Source organism: Lithobates pipiens, unplaced genomic scaffold, assembly GCF_037356315.1.
Source record: "Lithobates pipiens isolate NorthernLeopardFrog02 unplaced genomic scaffold, aLitPip1_a1.2 Scaffold_19, whole genome shotgun sequence".
Lineage (NCBI taxonomy): Eukaryota > Metazoa > Chordata > Amphibia > Anura > Ranidae > Lithobates > Lithobates pipiens.
Genome location: NW_027507764.1, coordinates 465845435 through 465860537, shown reverse-complemented (window position 1 = coordinate 465860537; position 15103 = coordinate 465845435). Strand labels below are relative to the sequence as shown.

The 15103-nt window shown below is 41.1% G+C and overlaps 1 protein-coding gene across 1 annotated transcript in view; it reads right to left on the bottom strand.

Annotated features, from left to right (window-relative positions):
- Positions 1-15103, bottom strand: part of PREX2 (phosphatidylinositol-3,4,5-trisphosphate dependent Rac exchange factor 2) — a 436082-nt gene that overhangs the window by 338738 nt on the left and 82241 nt on the right. Inside the window, exon 2 of the mRNA XM_077492842.1 lies at positions 12075-12146. Coding sequence (XP_077348968.1) covers positions 12075-12146 — 72 coding nt within the window. The remainder of the gene's footprint in view (positions 1-12074; positions 12147-15103) is intronic.

The window sequence follows — 15103 nt, the reverse complement described above, 5'->3', positions numbered from 1 at the left end:
TGGGGCAGATGAGAAAAGGGTTACAGTGGTGGGACAGATGAGCAGGGGACATTTAGTGTTGTGGCAGATGAGAAGGGGGTTCAGCGGTGAGACAGATGAGCAGGGGGGTACAGCGGTGGGGCAGATGTGAAAGGCGGTGCATTGGTGGGACAGATGAGCAGGGGGTTAGAGTGGTTGGGCAGAAGAGCAGGGGGAACAGAGGCGGGACAGATGTGCAGGAGGTACAGTGGTGGGGCAGATGAGAAAGGGGGTTACAGTGGTGGGGCAGATGAGCAGATAAGTTCAGTGGTAGGACAGGTGAGAAGATGGTTCAGTGGTGAGACAGAAAAGCATGTGTGTATGGCCATGGAGCAGATGTGCAGGGAGGTACAGTGGTGGGGCAGATGAGAATGGGGGAACAATGGTGGGGCAGATGAGCAGGGGGTTACAGTGGTAGGACAGAAGAGCAGGGGGTACAGAGGTGGGGCAGATGTGCAGGGTGGTACAGTGGTGGAGCAGATGCACAGGGGGTTACAGTGGTGGGACAGATTTGCAGGGGGTTCCAGTGATCTGAGGTGTGAAGGTGCATGAATTGGGGCTGATCTGAGGCGAGAGTGCAGGATGTTAATTTCTCACTACTACTCAAGTAGTTTACAGCATTTGCTTTATAAAAAATACTTTTGTGATTGAGAGTGTGAAGTTAACATTTTTTTTGTTATAAAACTGGCACTCTCAATTTATGTGAAAAAAAATTTGAGCACATTGTGCTCAAAAGGTTGCCTACCCCTGCTATATGTACTGTATTTATTAGAGTATAGGTTTTCTACTTTGAAGATACTCCTTCTTCAGAAACATAACAAATAATAAAAAAAATAAAGGGCTACTGAAATTTAGCATTGATTTTTCTTTCCGCTTAGTCTGGCCAGGTTGGTGACCCAACTTTTCTCAAAGTAGTTATGCAATAAAGCATGCCCCCACCCCTCCCCACAGCCTGTGACTAGACAATAAATGAGCAGCAGAAGACTGATAAGATCATTCTTCTTTTTTGGCATTTGTTGATTGGTCCTAAGTGCTGTTTCTCCTTCTCTCAATCTAAGTACTACTGTGCAGGAGAGGCTGATCTAGAAAATGTAAGTACTTAAGCTGTCCATACACTAGTAGAATTTTGTTCGAAATGTTTACATTTTCTAGCTGTTAGTGAGGTCAAACTGACATCTGTATTGGAAAGTTGACTGGATCAAAAGTTGTGGAATGAACAAATTTCTAACAGTATATAAGGTTTTTGTTTGGGAAAGTCTATTCATTCCAAAGTCGAATGTTAAAAGCAGACAAAATTTGGAGGTAATTTCGAACAGCATTCATCAAGTTATTGTATGCACTGTGAATCTTCGTATGAATGTTTGTACAAAAACCACTAGGTATGGACAGCTTAAAGTAGAAGTAAACCCATCGATTTAAACAGTTTAAAAAAAAAAGGAATGCCGGGAATGCTAACTGCACATTGACTGTGCTCTCAGCCAAACTATCAAACCATCCAATGGCTGGTGTCATAACGAATCACATGTGCAGCACCATAGCAGTTGAAGATTAAACAGAGGCAAAGATGGCAGCTTCCTTGGCTGAAAACGATAGGGGAGTTTACTTCAACTTTAAAGTAGAGTTCTAGCTAAAGCCTAACCAGTCTTAAAAATATTCCCTTCCCCCTCCTAACACCTATATTAACTAAGTTGTGTAAATAAGTTGTATTTACTTTCTTGCCTAACCGATCCGGTCATGTGATCCCCTGTGTCAACCAGCGGCAGCTGCAGGGAAATGGAGAGAACACCCGGCAACGGCTGGGAAATCTGAGAGTGATGACACCATCCCTAGGCTTCCATGGTGCAGTCATTGTTTGTTGTCCCTCCTCTCCCCTGCAGCCACCACTGTCTGACACAGGAGAGCCGGATCATGTGACCAGAATGCACTGAAAATAGGTAAGTGTATGCATCTTTTTTGCACAGGTTAGTTAGTATAGGTGTTAGGAGGGGGGTGGGAGAATCTTTTAAGCCTCATACACACGATCACATTGTTCCAACAAAACCGTGTAATTTTGTCCGAAGGGCGTTTGTCCAAACTTGTCTTGCATACACACGGCCACACAATGGTTGGCCAACAATTACGAACGTAGTGACGTACTAAGTGCTTTTTCAGCTCTTTAGCGCCGCCCTTTGGCCTCCTTCTGCAAATTTTGTGTTAGTAGAAGTTTGGTGAGTGTTGATTCGCGTTTTCATTTTGCACTTTTCATTTCACTCTTTTCAGTTCTTTCTGAATGGCCATTCATCAACCAGACATGTTCCGGAATCGGAGGAGATACCGTGTTATTTATTATTGGCCTTGGAGTTATTGCTTTGACATTATTTGTTTGGTTGAATAATGATTGGATTTGGTATATTTTCTATACTTTTTGATGCACAGAATGCACTTTTTGGTTAAGTTCTATTGGCAGATATCATGTCTAATGTTATTTGTTTTCTTTTCTTAATGCATAATAAAAAAATTGTGTAGAATAATACTTGGCTATGTGTTTTACTTCAAATGACACTTTGGGAGTACGCAGTTACATTTAAAAAAAATACAATGTAAAATTGACAAGGGACACCAACATGGTTGTATCTTTGATCTTAAAAACTACAGGATAATGGGGCTGTGGTAACTTGCCCCAAAAAAATAAAATAAAAAAAAAAGCATAATATTATTCTTGATATCACTAGAAAAAAAAAGCCTTTGTAAATTTGTTTGCAATAACTCCATCAGTATCACCAGCAAAGCAGCTTCATTATTATCCCATTAAAGAAGAAGAGAATTGTGCACTGCATTTTGAGATTTCATAATTTGCCACGTCACGAATGTTAATTCTCCATTACGAACGCTAGTTTACAAGACCGGCCGCTTCTGTCTTATCCTTGCTTCCAAGCATGCGTGTTTGTACTTTGGACTTTTGTCCGACGGATTTGTGTACACACACTCGGAAAATCCGACAACACACATTTGTTCACCGAAAATTTGAAAACATGCTAGCCAACATTTGTCCACAGAAAATCCAACAACAATTGTCCGATGGTGCGTACACACGGTCAAATTTACCGCCAACAGCCTGTCATCGAACAGTTCCCGTTGGAAAGTTTGATTGTGTGCACGGGACTTAAAACTTGTTAGGCTTTGGCTGTAATTCTACTTTAAGTGCCGCAGAGGGTGATATCAAGAAAATGGAGGTAGTTACTCTAGATGAGTTGAAAATACATCCAAAGATTTGTTAATGAATACAGAGCTAATTTGTTTTGTTTTTTTACATCTTCATGGAGTTCAGCTTTATTATATGGTAATTACTAAAAGTAACATATGGGAAAATAATGATTTTATTGTACGTTGGCGATTGTCGATTCCAGGGACAGCAATTCCAGGATCAAATCTTAACAACCTGAAATATCCCTGAAATGAGTATCTATAAAGCTTCAATGTCACCACATTGGTTGTCACATGTACTTGTCTGCACTAAGCTCCTGGGAACGAAATGTATGCTGTGCTATCAATTTCTCAGTTCTCCTTTTAGGCTGCTTTGTATTTGGCTTTAAATGGTTTGCATTTTCTTTTTCTCCTGCAATGAAAATACAATTTAAAATCCTTTGCGGTTTCTTGAATGAGTTTCCCGTTAATAGTGGACACACGCAGTGCTGCATTCTTTTTCATATATTTACATTCTTTATATCAGAATGTGTCTGAGAAATCACCCCAGCATCTCTATTTTTCTCGTGGGAGCTTTGATTAGAGATGGAAATTGTAATGTGTCTATGGCTGGTACCCAGCACTGTAGAAGCAGCATCACTCTCAGATAAAAAGATTAATAATCCAGGAGCACAAAAATATTCCAAACTAAGTTGGAGAATGTTTGCACTATGCATTATGTGAGAGCAGAGAGCACTGCGGTGAATACCAAGTAAAAAACATTTTCTTCACATTATGTGGGAACTTCACATTTCAAATTTTTATTGGGATGAACAACTGTGGAGGCTGATTTCCTAACAACATCTCAATTTCATAAACAATGAATATAATAGAGTGTGATATATCACATCTGTGACTTATGGATTGGCCAAGCCTGGCAAAGTACGCTGGGTTCCACAACAAGCAATTGTATGCCACAGCCCTGGTGGTAGTTTTGAACCTGGTTTTCCTCTTTAGACCTTCTTCAGTGTCCAACAGCAGTCTAGCTACTACCTCCCATGTATTCTAGCAGGTAAGTACAACGTGCAATGGATTGTAGCAAAAGTCAAGTGATTTTCTGCAGGTGGGGAATAATGCAGATCTTTGCCTTTCTCTATTAAAGGATAAAATAACGAATGCACATCTTTTTGCAGGTAAAAAAAAAGTGCATTTAATTGTTTTTCTATTGGGAGCCTGCAAAGCATTGCACCCATGATCAGCAGATTGTGGGTGCTATGCAGGGCTCTTGCAGGCGCTGTGCGTGAGCTGTTTGGCTATACATACAGCCAGGGCTTTTTTTCAGCAGGAACCAGGGGGAAATCAGTTCCACCACCTCTGGCTCGGGTCTTCTGCTCCCTGCTCACCACTATCACTTGGTAACACTGAAGTCCAGCTTCTGAGTTTACACATGATAGCTTATCTCCCAGTAGCTCCCACAGGTCAGATCTCCTGTGCAGATCCCACTGAGTAGTGGACAGGTACAAGGGAGATACAGAACAGGTGCCCAGGGTTCAATGCAGTCATGTGCAGGAGAGGGTGCCTTAAGTGGTCTCCATTTTTTCCCTGCAGACCAATTGTTGACGCTCCTACGGCATGATCGCCCATTCAAGTAACTGTAGTATAGTATAGTATGCTGGGAGGTACTACAGCCGGATAGGTGCTTCAGCTTAATATTGCAACAAAGGTAAGACATATGACAGATGGTGGAGCTTTTAAGGAGGGGGAAAAGATGAGGGCAGTGGAGGGAGGGTTGTATGCAGAGGGAAGAGGTACTAGTTGATGCCATTTGGCAGGTATGTGTGTGTGGCAGGCATGGTTGAGTTCCTGCACCTTTTCTATGAGAAAAAAGCCCTGCATACAGCTAAGCAGTTACACATTAACAGAAAGCATAAATGAACTACCACGGCTCTCAACAGCGCCCAGGTACTTCATTGAGAACTAATAGCCGACAGCCACAAATACTGTCAGACCTTGTAGTTTTCGATTCACAGAACTCTGTGAATGAGTGATATGGCCGGGCGGGCGGAGCCCCACAAAACCATGTTCTTTACAGATTGTGACAAAGAGCGGGGGGGGGGGAGAAGATCCCCCCACCCTCTGTAACATCAGAGTGGTGCAGGGGCTGCTGAATTTGTAAAATGTTACATGTTACACCCTGAATATGGGTGTAACATGTAACATGTTGCAAAAGGTGAACTTATCCTTTAAGGACTTTGACTTCCTCCAGACCTCACCACAGTTTTTTTTTGTTTTGTTTTTTGCAATTTCTTTATTTTTTCTTTTTACCATTTCAAACAAGGATAATAAAAAAAGAAACCTTAAATGAACACTATTTCCATTGCTTAACAAAATATACATTGCTATATATAACCCCATACAAATTAAAATATTCTAGGAGGATCTGAAAAAAAAGAATTGTTGCTCTACATAAACATGGCCTAGGCTATAAGAAGATTGCCAAGACCCTGAAACTGAGTTGTAGCACAGTGGCCAAAACCATACAGTGGTTTAACAGAACAGGTTCCACTTAGAACAGGCCTCGCCAAAGAAGTTGAATGCACTTGTTCAGTGTCCTAGAGGTCGTCTTTGAGAAAAAGACTATGAGTCTTGCCAGCATTGCTGCAGAGGTTGAATGGGTGGGGTGGTCAGCCTTTCAGTGCTCAGACCATACGCTACACACTGCATCAAATTGGTCTGCATGGCTGTCGTCCCAGAAGGAAGCCTCTTCTAAAGATGATGCACAAGAAAGCCTGCAGTTTGCTAAAGACAAGCAGACTAAGGACATGGATTACTGGAACCATGTCCTGTGGTCTGATGTGTCATGGTCTGGTGCTGAATGTGTGCTGCCGGGACTGGGGAGCTACAGTTCATTGAGGGAACCATGCATGCCAACATGTACTGTGACTTACTGAAGCAGAGCATGATCCCCTCCCTTCGGAGACTGGGCTGCAGGGCATTATTCCAACTTGATAATGACCCCAAACAGATCTCAAAGACGACTAGTGCCTTGCTAAAGATGCTGAGGGTAAAGGTGATGGACTGGCCAAACATGTCTCCAGACCTAAACCCCATCTGTGGGGCATCCTCAAACGGAAGGTGGAGGAGTGCAAGGTCTCTAACATCCACCAGCTCCGTGATGTCGTCATGGAGGAGTGGAAGAGGACTCCAGTGGCAACCTGTGAAGCTCTGGTGAACTCCATGCCCAAGAGGGTCAAGGGAGTGCTGGGAAATAATAGTGGCCACACAAAATATTGACACTTTGGGCCCAATTTGGACATGTTCACTTAGGGGTGTACTCATTTTTGTTGCCAGAGCTTTAGACATTAATGGCTGTTTGTTGAGTTCTTTTGAGGGGGCACCAAATTTACACTATTATGCAAGCTGTACACTCACTACTTTACATTGTAGCAAAGTGTAATATCTTCAGTGTTGTCACATTAAAAGTTATAAAATAATAATAATAATAATACAATCTTTACAAAAATGGGAGGGGTGTACTCACTTTTGTGAGATACATATATATATATATATATATATATATATATATATATATATATATATATATATTCTGCCTTCGGTGTAACCTATATCTACAGTGCATTCTGTGGTGTACTGTTTCTAATACACTTTAGGCGGTATATTAATATATACAGTGGAACCTTGGATTAGGAGCATAATCCGTTCCAGGAGAATGCTTGTAATCCAAAGCACTCACATATCAAAGCGAGTTTCCCCATAGAAGTCAATGGAAATGAAAATTATTCTATTGCATGCAATACCGCAAGTGGCTAGAGGTGGGGGGAGGGGGTGCTGGAGAGACTCAGAAATACTCGGGAGACCACTCGGATGCACTCGGAAACCATATATATGGTAATAAGTAGAGCTCTGGATTACTTTTTTCTGAGTTATGTTTTCCATTCTGTCCTTGACTTCTCTGCTTTGCTCAAAAGAGCCCATTGCTTACAGAGCTCAATAGTGCAATCTGAAATGCACAAACACAACTGATTGAGTGAACTGAGCTATTTATTACTAGACATATGCAGAGTGAAATATTTCGTTTTGGAATTTCGTTTTCGTCCAAAAAATTAATTTATTTAGTTACTCCCGAAATTCGTTTTTATTTATTTCGTTTTTCGTTCAAAAATTGCATTCGTCCGAAAATCCACATGAATTACAGTTGAGTCTGTCTTTGAAGGCTTATGGTGTCTGTCGAATGTATAAAGAAGATTCGACGGAGCTGCTAAACTCTATATAGCATACTTCGTGTGAATTTTAGAACCCTATTAATGTCTATGGGACTCCAACGTTCAAAATCTAAAGTGCTAATTTTAAAGGCTAATATGCAAGTTACTGTCCTAAAAAGTGTCTGGGGACCTGGGTCCTGCCCCAGGGGACATATATCAATGCAAAAAAAAAGTTTTAAAAACTGAGTTTTTTCGGGAGCAGTGATTTTAATAAGGATTAAAGTGAAACAATAAAAGTGTAATATTCCTTTAAATTTCGTACCTGGGGGGTGTCTATAGTATGCCTGTGAAGGGGCGCATGTTTCCCGTGCTTAGAACTGTCCCTGCACAAAGTGTCATTTCTGCAGGAAAAAAGTCATTTAAAATCACTCGCGGCTATAATGAATTGTCGGCTCCCGTAATATAGAGAACACTCATTGAAAGTCATTGATTTAAAAAAAAAAAAAAAAGCGTGGGGTTCCCCCAAATTCAATTACCAGGCCCTTCAGGTCTGGTATGGATATTAAGTGGAACCCTGCGTCAAATTTAAAAAAAAAATTTGACGTGGGGTTCCCCCTAAATATCCATACCAGACCATACCATCCATACCAGCCCGGCTTTCCCATTTGCGTCAGAGGGGGGCGGGGTCAGGTGACGGGTGGCCCCGCTCTCCGCATATAAGAAACGTCAGGCCGTCGGGATCTATGTCAAATATTTTCTCTCTGTCAAATATTTTCTCTATATAATCTTGGACTAATAGAGGTAAGGTTAGGCACATTCAACCACAGGTTCAATAGACACAGATTGTTATTGTCAGAGTCACGTCGAATCTCCTATTCTATATCGAACTATTGTAACAACGAAAAAATTAAAATAAAGCATTTATTTATGTCGGATCTTTTGTTTTTCGTATTCTGCACTTTCGTTATCATTTGTCAAAACGAAAACGAAAATACCTGAAATTCGGACGAAAATGCATTCGGACAAAAACGAATGCACATGTCTATTTATTACCTTCCCCCACATTTCTCTATAAATGTGTATTAGGCTCAGTACAAGTTTCTATTGGAGAGAAGGAGCCTGAAAATGAATTTCTTCTATGCCCACTCTTTAGATAACTCATAGTGCTCTAGGAGAACTATGTCATTGAAGCACCCTTTATTTAACTTTTGTTTGCAAAACAAATCCAGGATAGATCTAACTAATCTTTAAAATGCTCCCTTCCCCCTCCTAACACATTTTCTGTAAAAAAGATGTATATACTTACCTATTTTCCTATTTTCAGGCCATTCCAGTTAAGTAATGTGGCTCCCCTGCATCAGCCAGAAGAGGCTTCAGGGAAGAGGAGGAGGCACTGATAACAGAAGGGCCATAGGAACCTATAAGTGACATCACCGATCCCAGGAATTCCAGCCATTGTCAAGTGCTGCAGCCACCATTAGATGACACGAGATTTCACGTGACTGGGCAGCCTGAAAATAGGTACGTATATACATCTTTCTTATACAGGTTATATCAGCATGGATGTTATGAAAGCGGGAGGGAGTATTTTCTAAAATTAGTAAGGTACGGCCTGAAATGTCACTGGACACAAGCTTTAAAGCCCGGTACACACCCAGTGGGCTAAAGATTTCCCTACTAGCAAAATAGATGTTAGTCCCGCTATCTTCCCTGCTGTGCCCCCCCCCAGTTTCTGTTGAACTGGTCAATGCTGGCCAATATTCGACCCATGTATACCCAGCCTAAGCATAGCCTAATAAATCTTAATACAATGTAGATAATAATGGAAAAATATACAGGGAGCAATTATTTCATGCTGATAAACAATGGTATAGCCACTGAACAAGCAGACACAATCAGCCCTTGAAAAACCAGACCCCAACCCTGCACACCAGACCTACAGCATATGTTAAATATCAATTTTGAATAGACTAAACCCTTGATAAACTACAGTGTGAGCATTAAGAGTTGTAATAATTAACAAAATGTAGCTAAATAAATTATTATTTGATGAGATAACTGGTGGTTTAACAAAGGACAGAATACCACAAGCACCCATGGTGCTCAATGAATAATTATTTTTAATCAATGCAAATTTATTGAATGAATTGGAATATTGGACTGAGTGCCATAAGCTTTTGCTCATTTGCATCTATTTAGAATATTCACAACACTGATTATAATAGTCCAACCAACGTTCTTTTGTAATGAAGGTTTGAGCTAGTTAGGTCTGGCTGTCTTGGCTCTTACCTTGGCTTAAAACATCTGCTCCTGTTGGTGTTAATACATGCAGATTTTCAAAAAGTCTTTTCAATAACCATCTTAAATAATTCATCTTTATGGTTGAGTACACATTAAATAAAGGATCCAACAGGCTATGACAGTTTTTATTATTAAGCCATATTGTACACCCAATGTCTAAGTGTATTCACACTAGAGAGCTGAGGCAGAATTCATCATAACACATCTCACTAATTCATTAGATGCCATTGTTCAAAAAACGCCTCTTTCATGGATACACTTTTCATTAAAGCATTTTATGGATTTCATGGAGTAGAGAAACGTGAAAAATGTGAACACTTTGCTAGAACTTTATTTTAAGATGCACATTAGGTTATTTAGAGGCATATTTTAAGCTCAGCGTTTGGAGGCAGAAAAAAAAATTCCCTTCTATTTGCGCTTTTGAGAGCGTTTTTCTGGAAGAAAAAAACGCTAAGTGCTTGTAAATGGTCCCAAACACTAGTACAAAAACTTTTTTTTTTTTTCTGCCAAGAATTTTTTTCTCTGACATTATTTTAAGCCATCATGCATGGACCCTTAAAAGCTGAAATGGAGGTATGATTTTTCTTGCATAGTTTAATCAGCTTACCAGAACCAACAACAGCACCAAAATGATGTAAATCTATCTAAGGCTTCATGTACACACAGCCTAAGTTGACTGCCGGCCATGGGAAAACGCAAAAAGTGGCAACATTGAGAAAAAAATGGTCCTATCCTGAACGCAATTCTTCCACGTTCAGGGGGGTTGGTTGAGGGAAGTTGAATCTCCTCTAACCCAGCACCTTCTAAACTCTTGTAAGCCTATGTGTACATAGATACGTAGGCTTTTATGGAGTTGAGTTTAGGAACTTTGGCAAAAAAATGCCAAAAACTCCTGAACTCAAGTTCAGAAGCTGGCATACCCCATAGAAACCAATGAGCTTCCAGGTTTTATTACCAAAGCTTAATTGAACAAGCTGGGGTTAGAAGCTCATTGGTTTCTATGCAGAAGGGAGCCTGATTTTGCACTTTCCAACCTTAGTAAATATACCCCATTGTGTACTTAAAAGTGGGGTATGCCTGTAGTGTACATGAACTCTAAAGCCTCGTACACATGGTACAAAAATCAGAAGGGGATTGTCGTTTGACAGGCTGTTGTCCAAAATTCTTACCGTAAGTACGCTCCTTTCGACAATTGTTTTCCAATTTTCGGACAACAAATGTTGGATGACAGGCTAGTAAATATTTGGCGAACGATGACTCCACTTCTGATTTTCGGATGGTCAGTACACAAATCCGTCACACAAAAGTTGAAAGTATAACCATGCGTGCTCGGAATCAAGGAAAGACTGGGAAGAGTTTGGTCTTGTAAACTACTGTTCGCAATCTAGAATTAACATTCGTGATGTGGCAATTGATGAAATGTCAAAATTTTCTTTAATCTTCTTTAATGTGATAATAATGAAGCTGCTTTGCATGTAGTTATGCCAAATTTATTGTAAAAGACATTTGTTTTGTACGATCTGAAAATCGCAAATCAACGCTCACCAAACTTCTACTAACATGAAATTAGAAGAAGGGGCCCAAATGGTGGCGCTTGAGAAATGAACTTCCTCCTTATACTCTCATAGTACGCCACTACGTTCCTGTTGTCGAATGTCAATTTGCGTAATTTTAGTAGCTAAACAAGATCCTGAACACGCCCTTTTGACAAAAATCAGATGCTCAGCCATCCAACAATCAGACCATGTGTATGAGGCTTAAGGGTTATATAAATGAGTCCCCAGGATAGACACAATAAGAAACAGTTTCTTCCACCCCCAGGCCCCTTAGCTCTACACAAACTGATCAACCACTTACCAATTCTGCTTTTAAAGTAGTAGTAAACCGCAGCCTTTAAAGAAAAAAAATCCCCTGCAGGGCAATGGCATAATGCGGTAGTATACATCACCGCGATGATGTAACTTCTACGCATGCATATGGGAGTCATGGTTTATGGCATAGAGCTCTGAGAGGAGGACACGGGTATGCAGTCCCTTCACAGTGCATGCACTGATGATATCACCGGCTGCGTTCAGTGTAGATATCTCCTAAATACACCAAGTTTAGGAGATATTCACAGTACCTACAGGTAAGCCTTACTATAGGCTTACCTGTAGCTACAAGTTCAAAAGAGGAGTTTACTACCGCTTTAAACATGCCCTGCTTGGTGATATTTGAAGAAAAGCTTAAACAAAGTCTCATGTTGGGTTGAGGGCTACAATCTAACTAACCAGGTTAGGGCTCTTTCCCTAATAATGTAATTTGTAGAAGACAAAATACAACTTTCGATTCTAAAAATACAACAAAAAAATCATGCATTTCAAAACTAACCTTTACAGTTTCCTCTGTGACATTTTTATCGAGTTTGTCAGCTGCATTTTGCATCATTCGGTGAAAAAATGCCTATGAAAGAAAAAAGAGCAATGTGAAGATGTGTCATTTAATATGGCTAGAGAAGATCAGAAATATATCAGACTTACCCAATATCATTACCATCAATCAAAATAAGATAAAACAATGCAATAGTTAAAGCTATGCCTGTGTCATAAAATAAAATGGCTAAATCAAGCAATTATATACGGTAAATACAGCCTTTAAAAAATAAAGTTTTGCCTTTACATGTAGTCTAACATTTACTAACAATTCCCCAGGCTATTATATTTTGATAACTGCCACAGGCAGCTGTCAGAATACATAACTGCATCTGATTGCATACAGCTGTTGTTCTTTTAAATTTTTAATCAAAGGATTTTGGGTGGGAGGGGGCCACCCACCATGTAAATTCCAACAGTTTATGGCTGGCTTTGCTATGAAAAGGTATGGGTCAGCAAGATTTCTGAGGGATGAAGTTGGATACCACTTAAACCAGTAACAAGTTAAAACAACAGTGTTCTCTCTCTGATCGGATGGTATGGAGATGGCAATGTCATGGCTCTGCCTCTTCATCTTGTCCATTCAGAGAACCCTTTGCATTATTGAGAAAATTAAAAGTGCTCCCTGAAAGGCGCCTGAGCCAACGATGCTTCAAAATGGAGCAGAGCAGCTGTCTGGCATTGCAAGCTAGTGGAGATCACTGTAGTAGCGGTGCCTACTATGGTGATTTCCATCTTCCAAGGGATCCCACAGGTATGGACCATACATACTTACATTGATCCAAGCAATGTAACTTTGGGATCAATTCACTAAGGTTTACCACATGCGATAAGGGTATCATATTACTTATTTTCATAAACTATTGCATGTGGTAAACTAAGTCCAATTCACAAAAAAACGATTATGCGGCATTTACCGCAAAAAGTGCCTGTTAATACTGCATAAAATGCTCTTAAATCGGTGTTCCGCCTAGGAAAAAAAAATCAAAAGTCTTTATATGGACACATACCTGTGCAAGGTGGCTATGATTTCGACACCCCAGATGATTTTTGGATCAGCTGTCGGGTGCTGCCACCGCCATTTGTCGTAAGGGAGACTGGCAGTGAAACCTTTCGGCTTCACAGCCGGTTCCCTATTGCATGTGCGCAAAGCGTGCTGCACTTTCTAACTGGCCCAACAGCGGAGTAAGGAGGAGGGGGGCCGAACTTCTGAGAGACTAAGTAATGTCGCTTTCTCCCGACAGTGGGGAAGGGTACCTGTCAAAAACAGGTACCCGTTCCCCCCTTCCCCCCTCCGGTGCCAAATGTGGCACCGGAGGGGGGGAAAAAGCAGATAAGCAGAGATTCCACTTTTGGGTGGAACTCCATTTTAACCCCAATTCACAAACAAACCAGAGCATTAAAGAGCATGCAATAATTCCCACCAGTGTTTTGCTGGGAATATCACTTGCGGTATTTGTCAAAAAACAGCCTGGGGTCGGGGCAAGCAGGCCGCCGCATCCTTAACAACCGATGACTCGTCAGCTGTCAGCAGGCTTCCCCACTCACAGCTGATTGTAAAAAAAAAAGCTGACAATTAAAAAGTATGAAAAAATAAACAGTGTGGGGTCCCACCCTCAGTCCGTACCAGTCCCTTCGGGTCTGGTATGGATTTTAACCGCTTCCCGCCTGTGCTATAATCGAATGACAGCTATAGCGCGGTCCTTAATTGCTGGGAGGCTGTCAATAGACATCCTCCAGTTCATGAGCTGCCTGCATGCCCCCTGCTGGGCACGCACGGCATGCTCTATGATCACCGAGTCAATGAAACTCGGCTGATCACAGATCGGAGTAAGGGGCCGATCTGAGCCCCTTACCACATGATCAGCTGTCAGACAATAACAGCTGATCACGTGATGTAAACAAAAGATCGGTAATCAGGTTTTTTCTGCTCACGCAGACAGCGTCCAGAATAGATTGGAGAAAAGGTATTTAGAGGCATAGTTTTACACTAATGCCACGTACACATGATCGGACATTGATCGGACATTCCAACAACAAAATCCATGGATTTTTAGCAACGGATGTTGGCTCAAACTTGTCTTGCATACACACACGGTCACACAAAGTTGGTCGGAAATTGCAAGCGTCAAGAACACAGTGACGTACAAGATGTACAACGAGCCGAGAAAAATTATAGTCAATAGCCAGTGCGGCTCTTCTACTTGATTCCGAGCATGCATGGAACTTTGTGCATCGGAATTGTGTACACACGTTCGGAATTTATGCGAACGGATTTTGTTGTCGGAAAATTTGAGAACCAGATCTCAAATTTTGTGCGATGGAAATTCCAACGGGAACTGTCCAATGGAGCCTACATACGGTTGGAATTTCTGACAACAAGCTCCAATCACACATTTTCCGTCGGAATGTCTGACCATGTGTACGCAGCAATCCAGATCTCACATTTTGTGTGATGGAAATTCAGATGGAAAATGTCCGATGGAGCTTACACATGGTCGGAATTTCCGACAACAAGCTCTGATCACACATTTGCCGTCAGAACGTCCGACCATGTGTACGCGGCAATCCAGATCTCAAATTTTGTGTGACCGAAATTCCGATGGAACATTTCTGATGGAGCCTACACACAGTCGGAATTTCTGACAAAACGCTCCCATCGAACATTTTCAGTCAGAAAATCCGACCGCGTGTATGGGGCATAAAACCTACACAGTGTAGAATGGCTTCTTAAAACAGAGGGGCTGGCAGTGATTTTTTTTTTTACATTAATGAGACTTTTTCTATTGCCCATGCAGGGTAAATAAAAGCTTACACAGACCTTACTTTCCCCAGTCCTGGTGGCTCAACAAAGCAGTGTGGCTGGAGCAAGGAAAGGTGTGAATATGCCGCTATGTCAGCCTGCAGAGCAACGTGAACCTTTACCTTCATTTTACTTTAAAAATCAGACCTGCATACTTCTAAGAAGGCAACATAGCCCATAAAACA